Here is a 19,699-nt window from a genome sequence, read left to right as displayed (position 1 = left end):
CAGCATGGCTACCACAGCATTCTGCAACGATACGCCATCCCATCTGGTTTGGGCTTAGTGGGACTATCATTTGTTTTTCAACAGGACAATGACCCAAGACACCTCCAGGCTGGGTAAGGGCTATTTTACCAAGAAGGAAAGTGATGGAGTGCTGAATCAGATGACCTGGCCTCCACAATCCCCCGACCTCAACCCAATTGAGATGGTTTAGGATGAGTCGGACGGCAGAGTGAAGGAAAAGCAGCCAACAAGTGCTCAGCATATGTGGGAACTCCTTCAAGACTGTTGGAAAAGCATTCCAGGTGAAGCTGGTTGAGAGAATGCCAAGAGTGTGGAAAGCTGTCATCAAGGCAAAGGGTGGCTATTTGAAGAATCTCAAATATAACATATATTTTGATTTGTTTAACACTTTTTTGGTTACTACATGATTCCATATGTGTTATTTCATAGTTTTGATGTCTTCACTGTTATTCTACAATGTCGAAAATAGTAAAAATAAAGAAAAGCGCTGGAATGAGTATGTGTTTCCAAACTTTTGACTGGTACTGTATATGGTGACTGTTTAGTGCCTAAAATAAGGGGTTAAATCCATGTTAAAAAATAAAAATAAATAAATCCTGATCTATATCTCTCAGATATAGGACAGACACTTCAGAACAAACTTCCTTAGGATTTTTTTGGGGAATCTATTGTTTGTTCCATGTATTGAATCTTTTATTCAATGCGTTTGTTTTAGTCTAATAGCAGTAAAAAAATGTATACTTCAAGGGGTCTTAGAATTCTAACTCAAATAGCTAAATGGTCCTTGGTATGACCTTCTTAAAACAATTCCATATAGCTTAGTAGAACACGGCTACATTCATTCCCATTCCAAATAGATATTCAGCTCTTAGCTGCCAATGTTCTACATCAATTCAAATAAACCTTACTAAATAGATAAGTCCACCCACCTGCGTCAGTGTGTTGGTAGGCTGTAATGAGACCACAGGCCCGGTCATATCTCTCACACAGGTCCCAGACAGGTTGACCTACAGTGGGCCTCTTGGTGGGTCGTCTGTCCCTCAGGGTGCGACAGTGGACCAGCGCTACCAGCAAGGTGTCCAGCCAACACAGACTGTTCTCATTCCTCCAGAACAGGTGAGGCCCGGGAACCGGGACCAACTCCCCAGTCAAGATAACTTCCGGGTCAAAGTGGGGACCCACTTCCTGCGTGTATTTAATAATAGGAGTCTTTCTCGGCCGGCCCATTTTCTTTTTCAGCGGTGGTGCCACGACTTCCACTTCCTCCGTGACGCTTCCTTCCTGTTCCGTTTCCATGGTTGCGTCAGTCATCTCGTCCTCGCTACTGATTAGTTGCCGGGCGTTCTGAGCTCTTCTTCTAGCTCTGATAGGACCAGCATCTTCATCATCATCATCCCCCACAACATGAACTTCAACAGGCACTTTGCTCTGACTGAGGTCCACACTACAGGGCCTACACATCACCTCTGGTGGGCACTCTTCCTCCTCTTCCTCGTCAAAGACAGGCAGATCCTCCTCTCCGTACTCATCATCCACCTGCTCCTCGTCTTTCTCTGAGGCAGGGACAGCCTCCAAGGCCACAAGTGTAACCACTTCTTCCTCCTCCTCCTCCATTAAACACTCCTCTTCCTCACCTTTCTCTAAGACAGAGAGACCCTTGTTAATGCCAGGTGAAGCCTCCTCTAAGACGGTCAGAGCTTCCTGCAACACGAGGACAGCTTCCATGGCAGGTGTCCCCACCTTCTCGGGTGCAGACACACCATCCTCGGGTGCAGACACAGTCCTTTGTAAGGGAGGGTTAACCTTCTGATGTGCTGGTGTAGCTTCCCCTGGGGCAGTCAGAGCCTCTAGGAGAGAGACTGTGTCCTGTAAGGGAGGGTTAACCTTCTGATGTGCTGGTGTAACTTCCACTAAGGCAGCCTTGGCCAACGGTTTCTCTGGGGCAGACGTTGAGGCAGAAACGGCCACGTGTAAGGGAGGTGAAATCTTCTCATGGACAGAAATGGCTACCTGCGGGGCAGATAAAGTCTTCTCTAGGGCAAATACAGCCTCCTCTAAGGTAGAGATAATCTTAACCACCTTTGGTGCACCTTCAGTCTCTACGGTAGGCTCTACAACAGAAACGGCCACCTGTAAGACCGGTACAGTCTTCTCTTGGAGAGGCAAACCCTTGTCTAAGGTAGGTGTACCCTCCTCTGGGAGAAAGACACCATCTTCTTCCTCTTCTAGGACTTCCTGGTTCATTTCTTCTGGCATCGACCAACCAGAATCCTTGTGGTATCCGTTGGCCCCTCCCCTCTCAGTCTCAGGAAGTGGGTGTTTGAGGGTTTTATCCACCACATCCATGTCGGTGTGTTCTGACTGGCTGATTCTTTCCTTCTGTACTGCACGCTTCTTCCCATTAAAGCACTCTTCTCCCCCATTGAGTTTGTTGGCGATGCTGCTGACTGATAGAGCTCCACTCTGTGATACGGCCTCCTCTGCCACTTCTGAATCCACCGATCGTGCACGTTTGGGGGAAGGTACAGGGTCTCCGTTCTCCAACCCGCAGGGGCTCTTCCTCTTGTTCCCCGTCTGAGTTCGGAGTAGAGGGGGTACGAGGCTGTCCAGGACATCCTCCAAAGGCCTGGAGACCAGGGGAAACAGGCACTGTAGGGTAGAGGGGGAGAGGTTACTCTGATGCATTTGTTTATTTAAAACAGGCAAGTCAATTCTTAATTAAAAAGGATGGCCTGGCAAGAGGCGTGGTTGAATTAAGAAATAATTATGGGCAACTGTCTGGGAAGTTCAAACTTCACATTGACTTCATATTGTTTCTTGACCCTACTACTTGTATTCACTCTTGCATTGAATGACAACACTACAGGACAACACTCACACTATAAAGTAGCAGAGTGAAAGGATACTTTAGCACAGTTTCTGACTGCATTTACTACCGACAGTAACACAGAATTCAGCCATAATACTGCCACTATGCCGGACAACAAAGCAAACCCAGACACAGGACACAGTTTCTTTAGGAAACTACTAAAACTAGTGTCTTGTTCAGAGGTTTCTTTAGGAAACTAAAACTAGTGTCTTGTTCAGAGGTTTATTTAGGAAACTACTAAAACTGGTGTCTTGTTCAGAGGTTAATTTAGGAAACTAAAACTAGTGTCTTGTTCAGAGGTTTATTTAGGAAACTACTAAAACTAGTGTCTTGTTCAGAGGTTTCTTTAGGAAACTACTAAAACTGGTGTCTTGTTCAGAGGTTTCTTTAGGAAACTACTACAACTGGTGTCTTGTTCAGACAGTTTAGGATTCACTCATTGATCCTGCTTTGTGAAATACCCCACTGTTTTTGTTGACGTTGTGCTGATTGTGTGCGCACATCTGTGTGTGTGTGTGTGTGTGTGTGTGTAAGTGAGTGAGTGAGCGCATGTGTGTGTTTTAACGATACCCTACCTGTGGGTCAGTGCAGAGAGTGATGAACTCCTGGAAGTTGATCCTGTAGGAGCGCAGGGCCTGAGTCTGTCCTTTAGCAGCACACCATGGACAGGTCTCCAACAAAGCTGAGCGCTCCTGGATCTGCAGGGACCAATCACAAAATATGTTAATACCCTGATAGATATCAGTAGGGGAGGGCAACCTGGTCAACCACATACAGTAATTACACAGAGTATTGTACAGTATCATTGAGTAAAGTTGAGTACAATAGAGTATCACCAGTATCGTGATACTCGTTAGTATCTTGGCAAGAAGACAAAACATGAAGCATATTTAACTTCTTTAGGAAGACAGCCCTAATGTTGTAAACAAACATTATGTTGTCATCCAGAGTCACATTTATTTATTTTTCAAGCTATAGCACACAATATTTTACATACAGCAGGTTTTTAAAGGCCCAAAGAGTATAGTCTGCTTCGTGTTTTCATTTAATGCATGGGAAAATATATCCCGATACTTGCATCGTCAAAATATAATTTAGTGCCATCACAGAGTATCGTACACGGTATCATTTAGAATCAGAGAGTATCTCAATGTCAGAATGAAAAATGTATGCACTCACTAACTAAGTCGCTCTGGATAAGAACATCTGCTAAATGACTAAAATGTAAAATATAGTACACTGGAGTATCAGATTAGAGTACACAGTATCATTGATTTTTTTAGTGTATCTCAAGATATCGTTTAGTACAGTGGAGTATCAATCCAGTCGATATGAGAATAATTTTTAAGTTGAGCATTGTACCAGGCAGCATGTCAATCAATCTAACCCTCAAAAACACCCACACACAACAGATCAAAACCTTCCGCCTTTTGAAACCAAAGTTTCAGTTTCTTTGTTTTGTTGAGTTTGTCTTTTTTTAAACTTTGATTTTGGATACAAGAGGATTCTGCCTGCCCAATCAGACAGCATCTCTCTGACCCAAAATAGCTTTGCACAAGTGACAGTAAGTGAGAGGAAGACAATACGAGTTCAACTGACTTTTTCCCAATACCCCGCTAGCGGGCCAAGGGCCCCCAAACCAGTGCCTTCGCCACTCATCACAGGCAAATCACTGCTGTTCCTTGTTGTTGTTGTTGTGTCCTGTGCTGTCAGTGTCCGGCGCCATTCACTACACATTACCATATCACTGTGAACACCCAGTCTCACCACCTCAGCATGGTAGGCTATGAGGGAGGGAAGGGGACAACAAAAACAAAGCAGAATATGTTAGGTACAGTGAGTAGTGTATATCTAAAGAAGAAGAAGAAGACAGTCAGAGAATGAACCCATATCAGCCAATGGAACGCCAGCCTACTGACAAGACACCTGCGATTGACTACCATATTTATTCAGATGTGCACACTATTGACTACACAGCCCTATTCTAGCCAGCAGAACTGAATATTAATATAGCTAAGCATTCTCTTTCAGGGGTAGAATACATGGTTACATGATTAAATATATAAAATACATACTTATAAATTAAGTATTTACCTAGTTCAACCAGTATCTGTGCGTTAGGGACCTCTAAAGCCCAGAATGCTCCGATTCAAACTCAAATTCACCAGCTCTGCAAGAGTTAAAATAGACGTTATAATAATGATAAGCCAATGAGAAGTTATTTTGGTTCTTAGAGTTTTATAGTTGTACTGTTGTTCATGCTTAATCGGGACCAATTGATTTACACAGATATTTTACGGACGATTGATAGTCACAGGATATACAAAATAAGTATTTGAGCTAATATTTTTATTGGACCTATTTATTTAGACCTTTTTTTGAAGGCCGTAACGGGAGTAAATCAAGATAGTTTCTCAGCGAAATTCAATTAACGTATTGTGACATTATAACGCTCGCAGAGCTGGTGAATGAGAACTTCCTAGGCGTTAGTTAACTTTAATCAAAGATAACAATTGTCACGCAGACAGACGCCACATTGGCAAAGTACACGCAGCAAAACGTTGGCATTACGTTTGGATATCTAACGTTTGCTAATGGCTAAACGTTACCTACACCCATAATCATGTCCGAAACATAGTTGATATGACCATGCAGGGAATAGGATTTAATGTTGCTGTGATAGCTAGCTACCTTATGAAACTAACACAGAAAAATAGTAACGTTAGCTATAACGTGGTGGTTAATGCTAGCTTGTTAGCAATGCCATGCTATTGAGCGAGTAGTTAGAGAAAACGCTAGACCTCAAACCTTGCTATTATTTTACCCTACCTCGGTAAAGAGCTTATTCTATCAAATTTAGAGTTGAATATGATCACAATAATCCATCTGAAGTTAATTCATTCATCAACTCCGGTCGGCGGTGTGTTTCCATGTGCACCGCTCTTTCGGGGTCGAAACGTTGTGTTTCCGGTTGGGGGCTAGTTGCCGTTTCCACTAGATAGCTCCGACACAAAGTCAAAATTGGTTTTATCGTAAGAATTCATGAAAACTAAAATGAGCATTTAGGTCTTGAGATTTTTTTGGTCTTTTTAGGCCTAAGGTTTGCAGTGGGTTTAGGGTTAGGTTGAAAATCAGATTTTAAGAAGATAAATTGTAGAAATGGGCGGGGTTTATGACTTTGTGTCTGTGGTAGCTAGTGACAATCGCTTTGCGCCGGTTACATAGTTAACTTTACCTTCCCTTCGAACGGAGAAAAAGGCGTTGGTGTACCACCTCCCACAGGCCACACAATGTATAACACCTTATTGGCTAGACTGGTCATAGAGAATGATAGAGGACTCTAATGGCCAAAAAGGCTTCATTTGCATTGGCGACGCCATTGAGGACATCCACCATTTTAATATAGTCAACTGGGTGGGACTTCCAACTTCATTGGCTGATCCATGTCCAACCGGGGCATCAGAAGGGATCAGCTAATCGTGAAAAATAAAATGGACTTCTTCAAAATGGAGATTGTCTCAATGGCGTTGCCCATGCTGTCACAGACTCTATAATTGCACAGACACAAAGATGAGTCCTCTATCTATCTCTATGAGACTGGTACATTTTGATTCAGATCAAGAAGAACATCAGATTCACATAGCTGCCTGCAACACACAGACATTGTGGAGTCGAGCTCTGAAAAATAGATGTTCAGCTAGCTAGCCGGTAATGTAGCCTAGAGTGACGCTGACTTGACTGGTGTGATGAGGACTTTGCATAAAATGATAATAACAATTATGAAGTCCAATCAATGTAATAGATTTGATGATAATATAAGATTATTTACATTTACATCATTTAGCAGACGCTCTTATCCAGAGCGACTTACAAATTGGTGCATTCAACTTATGATAGCCAGTGGGACAACCACTATTCCAGGTATTCCTTAAAGAGGTAGGGCTTCAAGTGTCTCCGGAAGGTGGTCAGTGACTCTGCTGTCCTGGCGTCGTGGGGGAGCTTGTTCCACCATTGGGGTGCCAGAGCAGCGAATAGCTTTGACTGGGCTGAGTGGGAACTGTGCTTCCGTAGAGGTAGGGGAGCTAGCAGGCCAGAGGTGGATGAACGTAGTGCCCTCGTTTGGGTGTAGGGTCTGATCAGAGCCTGAAGGTAAGGAGGTGCCGTTCCCCTCACAGCTCCGTAGGCAAGCACCATGGTCTTGTAGTAGATGCAAGCCTCAACTGGAAGCCAGTGGAGTGTGCGGAGGAGCGGGGTGACATGAGAGAACTTGGGAAGGTTGAACACCAGACAGGCTGCAGCGTTCTGGATAAGTTGTAGGGGTTTAATGGCACAGGCAGGGAGCCCAGCCAACAGCGAGTTGCAGTAATCCAGACGGGAGATGACAAGTGCCTGGATTAGGACCTGTGCCGCTTTCTGTATAAGGTAGGGTCGTACTCTGCGAATGTTGTAGAGCATGAACCTGCAGGATCGGGTCACCGCTTTGATGTTAGGTAGGACGCAATCCAAGAGTGAGCAGCGCCGGAGATGCCCAACTCAGTGAGGGTGGAGAGGAGGATCTGATGGTTCACAGTATCAAAGGCAGCGGATAAGTCTAGAAGGATAAGAGCAGAGGAGAGAGAGTTAGCTTTAGCAGTGCGGAGAGCCTCCGTGACACAGAGAAGAGCAGTCTCAGTTGAATGACCAGTCTTGAAACCTGACTGGTTTGGATCAAGAAGGTCATTCTGAGAGAGATAACAGGAGAGTTGGCTAGAGACGGCACGCTCAAGAGTTTTGGAGAGAAAAGAAAGAAGGGATACTGGTCTGTAGTTGTTGACATCAGAGGGATCGAGTGTAGGTTTTTTGAGGAGGGGTGCAACTCTCGCTCTCTTGAAGACGGAAGGGACATGGCCAGCGGTCAAGGATGAGTTGATGAGCGAGGTGAGGTAAGGGAGAAGGTCTCCGGAAATGGTCTGGAGAAGAGAGGAGGGGATAGGGTCAAGCGGGCAGGTTGTTGGGCGGCCGGCCGTCACAAGTCGCAAGATTTCAGGAGAGAGAGGGGAGAAAGAAGTCAAAGCATAGGGTAGGGCATTGTGAGCAGGACCAGCGGTGTCATTTGACTTAATAAATGAGGATCGGATGTCGTCAACCTTCTTTTCAAAATGGTTGACGAAGTCATCCACAGAGAGGGAGGAGGAGGAGGATTCAACAGGGAGGAGAAGGTGGCAAAGAGCTTCCTAGGGTTAGAGGCAGAGGCTTTAAATTTAGAGTGGTGGAAAGTGGCTTTAGCAGCGGAAACAGAGGAAGAGAATGTAGAGAGGAGGGAGTGAAAAGATGACAGGTCCGCAGGGAGTCTAGTTTCCCTCCATTTCCGCTCGGGTGCCCGGAGCCCTCTTCTGTGAGCTCGCAATGAGTCGTCAAGCCACGGAGCAGGAGGGGAGGACCGAGCCGGCCGGGAGGATAGGGGATATAGAGAGTCAAAAGATGCAGAAAGGGAGGAGAGGAGGGTTGAGGAGGCAGAATCAGGAGATCGGAGGGAGAAGGATTTAGCAGAGGGAAGAGATGATAGGATGGAAGAGGAGAGAGTAGCGGGAGAGAGAGAGCGAAGGTTGCGACGGCACATTACCATCTGAGTAGGGGCAGAGTGAGTAGTGTTGGAGGAGAGCGAGAGAGAAAAGGATACAAAGTAGTGGTCGGAGACTTGGAGGGGAGTTGCAGTGAGATTAGTAGAAGAACAGCATCTAGTAAAGATGAGGTCAAGCGTATTGCCTGCCTTGTGAGTAGGGGGGGACGGTGAGAGGGTGAGGTCAAAAGAGGAAAGGAGTGGAAAGAAGGAGGCAGAGAGAAATGAGTCAAAGGCAGACGTAGGGAGGTTAAAGTCACCCAGAACTGTGAGGGGTGAGCAATCCTCAGGAAAGGAACTTATCAAGGCGTCAAGCTCATTGATGAACTCTCCAAGGGAACCTGGAGGGCGATAAATGACAATTTATATGCCTATCATAATGTGAATAATTGCTGTACTAATATTAATACTGCTACTAATAATTGCTGTACTAATATTAATACTGATAGTAATAATTGCTGTACTAATATGAATACTGATACTAATAATTGCTGTACTAATGCAACTATGTCATCTTTTGCTATCCACATTTAGTTCAGCTTCTCTTTCTGATTTGAATTTATAGAAGGAGAAACATAAAATGGAGAGGGGGGGTTCTTTGGGGTACTCAGAGTACAGAGGCAAGAGGGCAGAGCGGTGGGGTAGGTGCTACAAATCTATGAAAAACAACCCCCCCCCCCCCCCCCCCTCCCCCCAGCCCCTCCTGTATGCACCACTACTCTCCTTTGTTTTCCTCTCCTGATGACAAATTCATATTGCATATTTTCTTCCCCCCCAGAGAGGCCTCAATAGAATGCATAAATACACTGGCGGTGGGTTGTCTACTGCTGCTACATGGGACATATGAGAGTGTAATAGCCAGACAGAGACAAATGGGTCTCTGGATAAAAGTTGCCCTTAGGTACAGATCTGGGATCAGTTTCCGCTCACTGAATCCTACTCGTAGATATGAAGGGGTGGAATTGCCCCTCCCCCGTAATGTATTTTTATTTCTTTTTTGACTGTATTTATTCTCATATGTCAAGTAAGTGTATTAGGTCCCTCCCCTCCATTGTTCCTAGTGGGTGGACATATTCCGTCCCTTTATATTTTGATAGCACTGTGCTAGAATGTATTCCTATATAGCAAATTCTGATTGGTGGCACTATCAGTTTCACCCTTCGATTGTTCTGTAGGTCGAAGGGTATCAATGTAACCTCCAAAGAAATAAATGGATTGTAGAAATCAAGGGTGGTTTAATTTAAGATGATAATGATGCTAACAAACAGCAAATTAATATCAGAACGTGGAAGGAAAGCATCATCACCATCACCACCATCATCACTACCATCATCACCACCATCATCATCATCACCACCATCATCACCACCATCATCATCTTCATCTTCATCACTACCATTATCATCACCACCTTCACCATCATCAATACCATCATCATCATCACCATCAACCATCATCAATACCACCAGCATCATCATTGTATTATAAGTTAGACATTATCATAATCTTGTTGTACTTTCCACACCTGTAAAGACAATGGCTCAGAGCCCTATAAAAATCCCATCGTTTTTTTTTGTCAGTGGTATGATGATGATAATTGATTTGATAATGAATTTGACCTTAAGGGACTGAAAAAACAGCACTGTCCCAACAAGGGTGCATTCAAATCTGTCTATTAAAAATGGTATCAAACTTTTGTCGAGATCAAAATATGGTTATATTTCTAATGGCACATGATTGTTTTTATTCAACTTGTAAAATTAGGCTTCAATCAATCCATGGATTGACCTTATATGTGTGAATTGAATGTGCCTGGAAGGGGCTATGGAATGCAATACAATTCTATTCATAGGAGCGCGAGCGCATGTGATAATTGTAACGTTGGGTTGCAACATACACGCATACTGTAAGGGCGTTGACATCAAAGATCTTTTAGCAGGTCTCCCGCGATGCTCTTGCTTGTATCCTAATACATGTATCCAAAAGGTTTAGCCTTTAGCTAGATTGTAACAAAACGTACAGTTACAATAGCAGAAAAATAACGGTACAAAGTTAACGGTTCGAGTCAGAGCTGTAGCCTATTGCGCGTCTCACTGCTTCATATAGCCTTAAGAGCGCACATGAAACAGGTTGTTATGTTTGTGGTGCTCCCACTGATAACAATATACCACATGCATTAGATTAAACTATGTGATTAACATTTGTTAGATAATCTTGTATTTCTCTTAAACAATCACTTTTAGCATAGTAAACGCTGTCTCGTATCGAAAAGCAGAGCGATGGTGGCTTAAGAAGGCTAAATAATTAGACAGTTATTGATACACCTGCATTGATAGCAGTGTATATTGTGTCTAGCCTATAGCCTATTGATTGGCTGAAAAACAAATGCCAAATTATCTCAAATTCCTTCTGCATTACATTACCAAGAAGTCCCTCAAACAGTTTTATATTATTCCTATTCAAAACCCACCATCCTAATCTTAAATTAACAAAGTCATAATTTGCTAATAAAGTTAACATTGGGTGGTGTGAAAAGTCAATGGTTGTGATTGATGATCAGGGGAAACGCCCACCTATCCGGTTCACTTTACCACTCTGTAGCTCACTAGAACGCTCCACGTTGTCCCATTCATTTGCTACACTGTGTTCAACACACATAATTCAATACTATGGCTAACACACTACACTATCTAGCAAGCTGCGCGCCCCAAACTCAGCACTAGCAACATGTTTCGTATCACCGCGCCATTTAAAACTCTGGTGACGTTTCACAAAAGATAGCCAATGGCGCATCGTCTGATATTAGGGCAATGAAAAGGTTATATCCAATCAGATATGCGATAGACTTGAAGGTGGCCAATGCGGGGCGAGCACCATCGACAGTAATGTTACAGAAGCGAAGACTGAAGACACTGCGTATCGCTGGTATTCCACATACAGCCATTGCAGTGCATTGAGATACAGCGGCAGCCTTTGGTAAGTATCACTCACGAAAAAATGTGAAAGTGTCGGGAAGGATGAAAGTGATAAGAAAATGCTGAAATACCTCAGAAATGTATTGACCATGCTTGAATATTAGGTTGGCGACAATTTTGTGATTTTTCATTCGAAGCGAACGTAAAAAAAACTACAAATTAGCCAGCTACTGTAACTTACAATAAGCACACGTAAAAAAAAAAAAAGAGAAAGCAAAATGAATCAGTGGAATTTCAATACAAACGTCGATTTCCTTGAATGCAAATTATTTCATTAATTCATGTCAGGTAAGTGTTGCATTGTTATGATAAAATGTGGTGTAATTATCGAGTTAAAAATGAGTAATGTCCAGCGGACAGCTGGCTATGTAACGTTAGCGCACAAACATGGTTCATGGTGGAAGACATGGTTCATGGTATGGGCTCCAGCCCATAGCTAGTCATTGCAGTGTGTTGCGAGGCTGTGATGCCTCTCATGCGAAGATGAAACCGTGGGAAAATCGAAAATAAAAATATAGAAAACATTGTGGGGAAAAAAAGCTGTTCATAGTTATTTTTAACTAATCGTCTCATAAAAGAGTGAAATAAAAATTTCCTCAGGAATCTGCGCTTTACTGTAATGGCTGACTGTACTCGCATTGGAAAAAATGCAGACAGTAACGGCTGAGCCAGCCATACAAGCGCAGTTCACTTCAACTTTTTCAAACCGTGATTTCTCACCAAACACGTATCAAACTGTACGATCTAACGATTAGAAATTAAAGTCCCATCTTTCCTTATTCCAACGACAGTATTATGGTATTTTTCCGTCGAGATTAAAGGGTTGAAATCGCAGATTGAAATAAGGTGGGCACCCGCGGTCGCGCTGCCCTCTACTGTATGCAATGTAATGGCCAAAGATTTAACTAACCCAAGATAGACCACAACCTGTCGTTTCCAATGTGAGCAAATGAATCATAGTGGGCGGAACAAGCAAGGAGCGGTGCAGAGCCAAGCACAAGTTAGTAAGATCCTATTGGCACGTTCTAGCATCTATTTGCATATTTCCGTAAGGGAACGCCTACTCTGAAGTGCGCGTGTGCAATAACATCATTTGCCTGTGCAGTCGTTCTAAACAACGCAATTTAATGAAACTTTGGCAAAGGGTAAAGTCAACAAAACATAGTCCAATCTGATCTTGACATATTGTAGTAATAGGAACAGAATACTTTATTAAGATCAAATGTTTAATTGAATCGAAAATTAGCAGAATGTTGGGCAAAATCCATCTCACTCTACTCTCACTGCCGGCCACTAGGCTTCCTCTCATCACCATATTTGGTGGCGAGTGGAATCGCTTACCGGATGCTTCAGATTTGTACATCCGGTGAAACATCTGGCTCATTGTTCTATCTGTGTCGTCACTAGTTACCATAGCCACAAAGTCTTAAACCCCTCCTATTTCTAAAATTTATTTTCTTAAAATGTGATTTTAAACCTAACACTAACCACACTGCTAACCTTATGCCTAACCCTGACCTTCCATTAAGACCAAAAAGCAAATTGTTGTTTTCATTCATTTTTACGATTTTCAATTTTGACTTTGTTGCTGTGGTAACTAGTGTAAACCGTGTAATGGCTGTGCATTGACACAAAGAGAAGGAGCCATATTCTCCATGTTAGTGGATGAAGACAAGCGGCCATTCCGAGCTAATAGGAAACTAACTCAACACGGCCCGCACATAGGCATAGCACAGACCCAGTGTATTGCTATAAACGGCGGCTATTGCAATAGGAATCTACCGGGGAAAAGTATTGTCAGGCTCGCGGGCTTTGTCAACAAATTTGTCGATTAATAAAGCGACCGGGAATGCGGGTGGAGACATTTCAGGGCGACTTTCTTTCATGAAGAAGGCTTTCTTACAAAATGGAAGAAGAAATATTGCAGTCGTTGTTGACCTCCTTTTCCTCAACGAGAAGCCTATGCGCCATTACTACTTCACTCGGCAGATAGAAAGGCATTGCTTTGTTACAACACAGATGTATAGCTACCAGTAATATAATAGGGAATATTAGTGATTTTTTTCCAAAATTTTATGATTTTTTCAAATGTTGCCGAATCGAGTTTAGATTGAAAGGGAAACATCTTTTGACGTTATTTTGTGGTTTTAGGGTATTTTTCTCGATTTTTCGGGGTTTATGTTTTTCTTAGGAATATATTTATTTAGACTGCACTGTCATTTTAACATTATACACGAATTCATCAGAAACGTGGTGATATGTATTTCTCATTTTCTTTCTGCTTTAGTGCGTGAAACATTTCAAATCTTTGCATACATCTGCATAAGAGAATCCAATGTTGCACGCATTTTTTTCTAGATTGAGAACTTCTGTAACGTTCTATAGCTAAAACTCCAATGATTGAATGACAGGCACTCTGCATAAAAAAATAAAAATAAAATGTGACTAATTTTAAGACTACAAAATACATGAAAATCGTTTTTTACATGATTTTTTATTAAAAAGTTACATTTCTCATGATTTCACCAGTAAAAATAACGGCTGCGTTTTCGGCAAAGAGCTGTGACAAACGCTCCTCGACAAAGGGTTTGTTTTCCACAAACGTATTTTCTAGCAGACAGAACGAACCAGACGTGTTTATTCGCAGAGGGCTGCGTTTACAGTTCTGATGCCAAGAGTGAGGGAAGGAAACGGTCTTGATTGTAGGCTTGTAGGGGGAATCCCAAATGATAGAAAATAAATCATCCAAATAAATAACCAATACTATATTATTTAATGTCTTTAACCCATTGGTCAAAGCAAATCTAATTAACTCAGTTGCAACAAATATTGGTAATTAGTTGAGAAAGGGCTTCCACCCTCAGTCAGGTAGTGAATTTCAACCATGAGGCGCAAAGAGCTTTCAGAAGAGTTCAGGGATAAAATTGTAGATAGGCACAGATTAGGGGAAGGTTATAAAAAAATCTCCCATACATTGAGTATCCCATTGGGTACAGTCAGGTCAATCATTAAGAAGTGGAAGGTGTATGGAACCACGGAGACTCTGCCCAGATCAGGAAGGCCTTCCAAAATAAGCAGTTGGGCCAAAAGGATTCTAGCTCTAGAACTCACCATGAGGCCGACGGCCTCTTTGAAAGAGCTGCAGACTTCCATGGCTGAGATGGGAGAAAATGTCCACGAATCAACTATAGCTCGATCGTTCGCCAACTGTAGCCGGTACGGCCGATCGGAAAGAAGGAGAACATTACAGAAAACAAACACCGCTCTCCAATCACGTGCAGAGTTTGCAGAAAAGTATTTAGGTGACACTTCAAAAAAAATATGGCAGTAAATCGTTTTTTGGTCAGAAATTACTGAATAAAAATGTTTATAATATTTTACGTTATTAACTTTTCTTTGCTGTTTTGCTAATTTCTAAAACGTTCTCTCCCTTTTTAGATATTGAGATGGGGAAAGATCCAAGGAAGCCGAGGGGCAAGATGTCCTCCTATGCCTACTTTGTCCAGACCTGTCGGGAGGAGCACAAGAAGAAACACCCAGAAGCTTCCGTCAACTTCTCCGAGTTCTCCAAGAAGTGCTCTGAGAGATGGAAGGTAAGTATGGAACACATCTCAGCTGTGACTGACTGGCACCCTATTCCCTATATAGTACACTGCTTTTGACCAGCGCCCTATGGGTCCTGGTTGAAAGTAGTGCACTAAATAGGGACTGGGTGCCATTTGGGAGCCAACCCCCTTTAGTTGACACTGTCCTGTACCAATATCAATCCCTTGATAGCTGTCTGTGGTACAAGATAGTTTCAAATGAATGGTGTCACAGCTAAGTTGTTCCATACTTATCTGCCACCCCTTGTGTATCATTCTCTTGTAAACGTTGTCTCCCTCTACCACTGTGTGTCTGACCAGTGTTTTCTACATGTACTTAAACACCTTCTTCATGTTGTTGTTTTTCTTCTTGTCTCAGACCATGTCCGCCAAGGAGAAGGGGAAGTTTGAGGATCTGGCCAAGCTGGACAAGGTGCGCTATGAGAGGGAGATGAGGAGCTACATTCCTCCCAAGGGAGAGAAGAAGAAGAAGTTCAAGGACCCCAACGCCCCCAAGAGACCATCGTGAGTACTGCCTGACAGAAAAAGACAGTCATCCCCCCATGACTCATGTCTCAGAGAAGCATGTCTAAAGTAATTATGAAACAATTATTATTATAAAATAATGAACAATAAAAGTGATTTGAATTACATTTGAATATCACAACTACTGCATCTAATGCAGCCATCTAACACTACAATTAAAATCAGTGTATCCCATGTTTTGGCAACAACAATCATTTCATGATATCCAAACAAAACCAGTAAGAATTCTCTTTCCTTCCTACCACCATCTCTCTCCTTCCACCATCTCTCTCCTTCCACCATCTCTCTCCTTCCACCATCTCTCTCCTTCCACCATCTCTCTCCTTCCACCATCTCTCTCCTTCCACCATCTCTCCCCTTCCACCATCTCTCTCCTTCCACCATCTCTCTCCTTCTACCATCTCTCTCCTTCCACCATCTCTCCCCTTCCACCATCTCTCTCCTACCACCATCTCTCTCCTTCCACCATCTCTCCCCTTCCACCATCTCTCTCCTTCCACCATCTCTCTCCTTCCACCATCTCTCTCCTACCACCATCTCTCTCCTTCCACCATCTCTCCCCTTCCACCATCTCTCTCCTACCACCATCTCTCTCCTACCACCATCTCTCTCCTTCCACCATCTCTCTCCTTCCACCATCTCTCTCCTTCCACCATCTCTCTCCTACCACCATCTCTCTCCTTCCACCATCTCTCTCCTACCACCATCTCCCCCCTCCTTCCTTGTCCCTCTCCCATCCTCCAGGTCTGCGTTCTTCATCTTCTGCGCTGACCTCCGACCCCAGGTGAAGGGGGAGACCCCGGGCCTGTCTATCGGTGATGTGGCCAAGAAGCTGGGAGAGAAGTGGAACAACCTAACGGCGGAGGACAAGGTGCCCTATGAGAAGAAGGCTGCCAAGCTGAAGGAGAAGTACGAGAAGGTAAAACAAATAAACGTCAACCCTTTTGTTCCTTTATGAATTTGGAGGAGCTGTAACACAGTGCAGTCAGACGGGGGGCGACGGGTGTATTCAGAGGGCTGAGTCTAATTTGGACTTTCTCGTAGTTCATGTCAATAGTGTGACAATTGAAGTTAGACTTGTGGATTTCAACATGGGACCAACAGTAAATTCTACAGTGTGGTTAGAAATACCTTACATGTTAACAGTCAAAATATCTATTACTAAAACCAGGGGTGTAATTGTTTTGCAACGTAAACTAGCGTTTCTATTGGACAGATTCAGGTAGGTCCCTCCGTTTGCTGATCCTGTCCAATAGAAATGCTAGTTTTCGTTCTAAAATAGAAAATGTTGCAACTGTTTGGAGTAATGATTACACCCCAGTCATCTGAAACACTAGCCAAGTGTCATTCAGAGCAACAGTTCAACAAAAATCTCTCCTCCGCTTCCTTGTTCTCAGGACATCACTGCGTACCGCAACAAGGGTAAGGTGCCCGTCAGCATGCCAGCGAAGGCCGCCGCACCCGCCAAGGACGACGAAGACAGTGATGATGATGATGATGAAGATGATGAAGATGATGATGATGATGATGAGGATGATGACGAGTAGATTACCGTTGTTACGTGTAGCACTTATAATTTCTTGTTTATAAAGCATTTAACCCCCCCTTGTACACACATCACTTACTGAAAACAAAACAAAACTTGAAAAAAAAGTCAAAAGACGCTAAAAAAAAAAAAAACTGTACCAAAAGAAATGACTTAAGAAGTTTATAAGCTGTACAGATTTTTTTCTCCTTTTCTACAACAGTGTCATCTGTGTTTGTCTAGTGTTACTCTCTTCCAGTGGTAGTTAGTATTTATACCACTATTATCCCTGGCTGCGTCCCAAATGAAACCCTATTCCCTATTTAGTTCACTCGCTATGAGGCTCTGGTCAAAAGTAGTGCACTATAAAGGGATCAGGGTGCCATTTGGAACGCAGCCTTGCCTGGTACAGTTTAAAGCGGTTGTAAAATTGGCTGGGAAACCGCTGGGTCTAGTTTCCCTATGTAGCAGTGCACAGCAGCACACTACCTAGTTATACGTGGGGTCCTAGAAGTTCTTCTGTTTTCAATGACTGGTGTATCTGTTCTCTTATTTTAGATGCCGTATTATCAAATTGCCGTATTATCAACGTTATTTTACTGTACTATTTGAATACCACTGTAATTACAAAAATAAGAAAAGGATTACATCTGTTTTTGTTGATTCTGAATTGCTTCTGACATCAATAAACTTTTTTTTTTTTTTATAGATTGATTTTTTATTTTATTTTCTTGTAGATGGAACACCACTAGATTATTCCCATGGTTAATAAGATACAAGTCATTAGTCAGTAAAGCTGTTGGAAGTATCCTACTGTTACTGTTTTTCAGCCTTCGATTGTGTCATACTGAAGTTTGAATAGAATGGGCAAGGATGGGAGTAGCAACTCAATCCAATGCAGCTCTATAGCGCATCAGTGACCTTGTCTGACATGAGGTAAACTGGTTCTGTATTGGCTATACTATCCGCTGGGTTCCTAACAGGAGGAAAGTCATCTTCACTGCTTTGTTAACACAAGTGTCTAATTGACAGCCAGTCAATAATACATTCAATCATATGAATGGTCCTTATGGGTTATCCTGTCTGGGAATAATCGTAGCTGGTTATGCCGTGTTCACGTGCTAGTCGGAACTAGGAAACGGACATTTCCGACGTGCTAAGTGGTTGAATGCGTCACGTGTATAGCCACCAACCAGTTAGCAAGTTGGACATTTTCAGAGTTTCCTAGTTCCGTCTAGCACGTGAACGCGGCAAGAGTTTCTCATATCTAGGAATAATCGTATCTCAGAGTGTCGTAAGGCGCGCTTGGGAATAGGGCTTTACAGAAGCGCCGTAGAAGGCTGGCACACACACACACACACACACTAAGATCGACTGTATTACTGGGATGTCTCCTGGGTCTAGGAGAACTGCAGTGCCCCTGTCCAGTTACTGTGGTGGGGGGTAAAACTGTAGTCACTTGGCCCTAAAAAGAGAGAAGAAACCTATTTCCTTATAGTGCTGTACTTTTGACCAGTGCCCATAGTGCATTATATATATTTTGTATTTATTATGGATCCCCATTAGCTGTTGCCAAGGCAGCAGCTACTCTTCCTGGGTTCCAAACAACATTAAGGCAGTTATACATTTTAAAATCATTACAATACATTCACAACATATTTCATAACTTATTAAGTGCGTGCCCTCAGGCCTCTACTCTACTACCACATATCTATAACAAAAAATCCATGTGTACGTGTGTGTATAGTGCGTATGTTATCGTGTGGAGATATATAGGGATTAGGTTTCAAGTTTTAATGTCACGTGCACAAGTACAGTGAAATGCCTTTCTTGCAAGCTCCAAACCCAGTAATCAATAGGGTGTAATGCAGTAATCAACAGGGTGTAATGCAGTAATCAATAGGGTGTAATGCAGTAATCAACAGGGGGTAATGCAGTAATCAACAGGGTGTAATGCAGTAATCAACAGGGGGTAATGCAGTAATCAACAGGGTGTAATGCAGTAATCAACAGGGGGTAATGCAGTAATCAACAGGGTGTAATGCAGTAATCAACAGGGGGTAATGCAGTAATCAACAGGGGGTAATGCAGTTATCAACTGGGTGTAATGCAGTAATCAACAGGGTGTAATGCAGTAATCAACAGGGTGTAATGCAGTAATCAACAGGGTGTAATGCAGTAATCAACAGGGGGTAATGCAGTAATCAACAGGGTGTAATGCAGTAATCAACAGGGTGTAATGCAGTAATCAATAGGGGGTAATGCGGTAATCAACAGGGTGTAATGCAGTAATCAACTGGGTGTAATGCAGTTATCAACTGGGTGTAATGCAGTAATCAACAGGGTGTAATGCAGTAATCAATAGGGTGTAATGCAGTAATCAACAGTGTGTAATGCGGTAATCAACAGGGTGTAATGCAGTAATCAACAGGGGGTAATGCAGTAATCAACAGGGTGTAATGCAGTAATCAACAGGGTGTAATGCAGTAATCAACAGGGTGTAATGCAGTAATCAACAGGGGGTAATGCAGTAATCAACAGGGTGTAATGCAGTAATCAACAGGGTGTAATGCAGTAATC

General features: G+C 42.9%; 2 protein-coding genes across 4 annotated transcripts in view; one reads left to right on the top strand and one right to left on the bottom strand.

Annotated features, from left to right (window-relative positions):
• Positions 1–5,838, bottom strand: part of LOC311100290 (uncharacterized protein) — a 36,325-nt gene extending 30,487 nt beyond the window's left edge. The window contains exons 1-4 of one of the 2 annotated variants that reach the window (XM_084141147.1): positions 5,720–5,838; positions 4,490–4,674; positions 3,466–3,588; positions 951–2,670 (exon numbers count right to left, since the gene is read on the bottom strand). In XM_084141147.1, the coding sequence (XP_083997273.1) occupies positions 951–2,670; positions 3,466–3,588; positions 4,490–4,633 (1,987 nt within the window). In that variant the 5' untranslated portion in view covers positions 4,634–4,674; positions 5,720–5,838. Of the gene's footprint in view, positions 1–950; positions 2,671–3,465; positions 4,675–5,719 lie in introns of both variants that reach the window. The other variant, XM_084141146.1, reaches the window with a different exon arrangement.
• A 5,548-nt stretch (positions 5,839–11,386) lies between these two features.
• Positions 11,387–17,827, top strand: LOC311100231 (high mobility group-T protein-like). 2 transcript variants are annotated; one of them, XM_084141052.1, is made up of 5 exons: positions 11,387–11,465; positions 14,903–15,057; positions 15,428–15,573; positions 16,339–16,513; positions 16,992–17,827. In XM_084141052.1, exons 2-5 carry the CDS (start codon positions 14,911–14,913, stop codon positions 17,139–17,141), a joined length of 618 nt encoding a protein of 205 aa, XP_083997178.1. In that variant the 5' UTR covers positions 11,387–11,465; positions 14,903–14,910; the 3' UTR covers positions 17,142–17,827. The 2 variants fall into 2 exon arrangements, with proteins under 2 accessions (XP_083997178.1, XP_083997177.1); XM_084141051.1 differs by lacking the exon at positions 11,387–11,465 and adding an exon at positions 13,111–14,766.
• Positions 17,828–19,699: the final 1,872 nt, after the last annotated feature.

This window comes from Coregonus lavaretus (genome assembly GCF_964263955.1).
Source record: "Coregonus lavaretus genome assembly, chromosome: 24".
Classification (NCBI taxonomy): domain Eukaryota; kingdom Metazoa; phylum Chordata; class Actinopteri; order Salmoniformes; family Salmonidae; genus Coregonus; species Coregonus lavaretus.
Note: the sequence above shows the minus strand (reverse complement) of the source record. Positions and strands in the feature narration are given on the sequence as shown.

Coding starts and splice junctions, on each gene's coding strand:
- LOC311100231 (XM_084141051.1), top strand. CDS start 14,349: ATGAGGCGCAAAGAGCTTTCAGAAGAGTTCAGGGATAAAATTGTAGAT. Junction 14,767..14,902: donor GTTTGCAGAAAAGTATTTAG/GTGACACTTCAA, acceptor CTCCCTTTTTAG/ATATTGAGATGGGGAAAGAT. Junction 15,058..15,427: donor AGTGCTCTGAGAGATGGAAG/GTAAGTATGGAA, acceptor TTCTTGTCTCAG/ACCATGTCCGCCAAGGAGAA.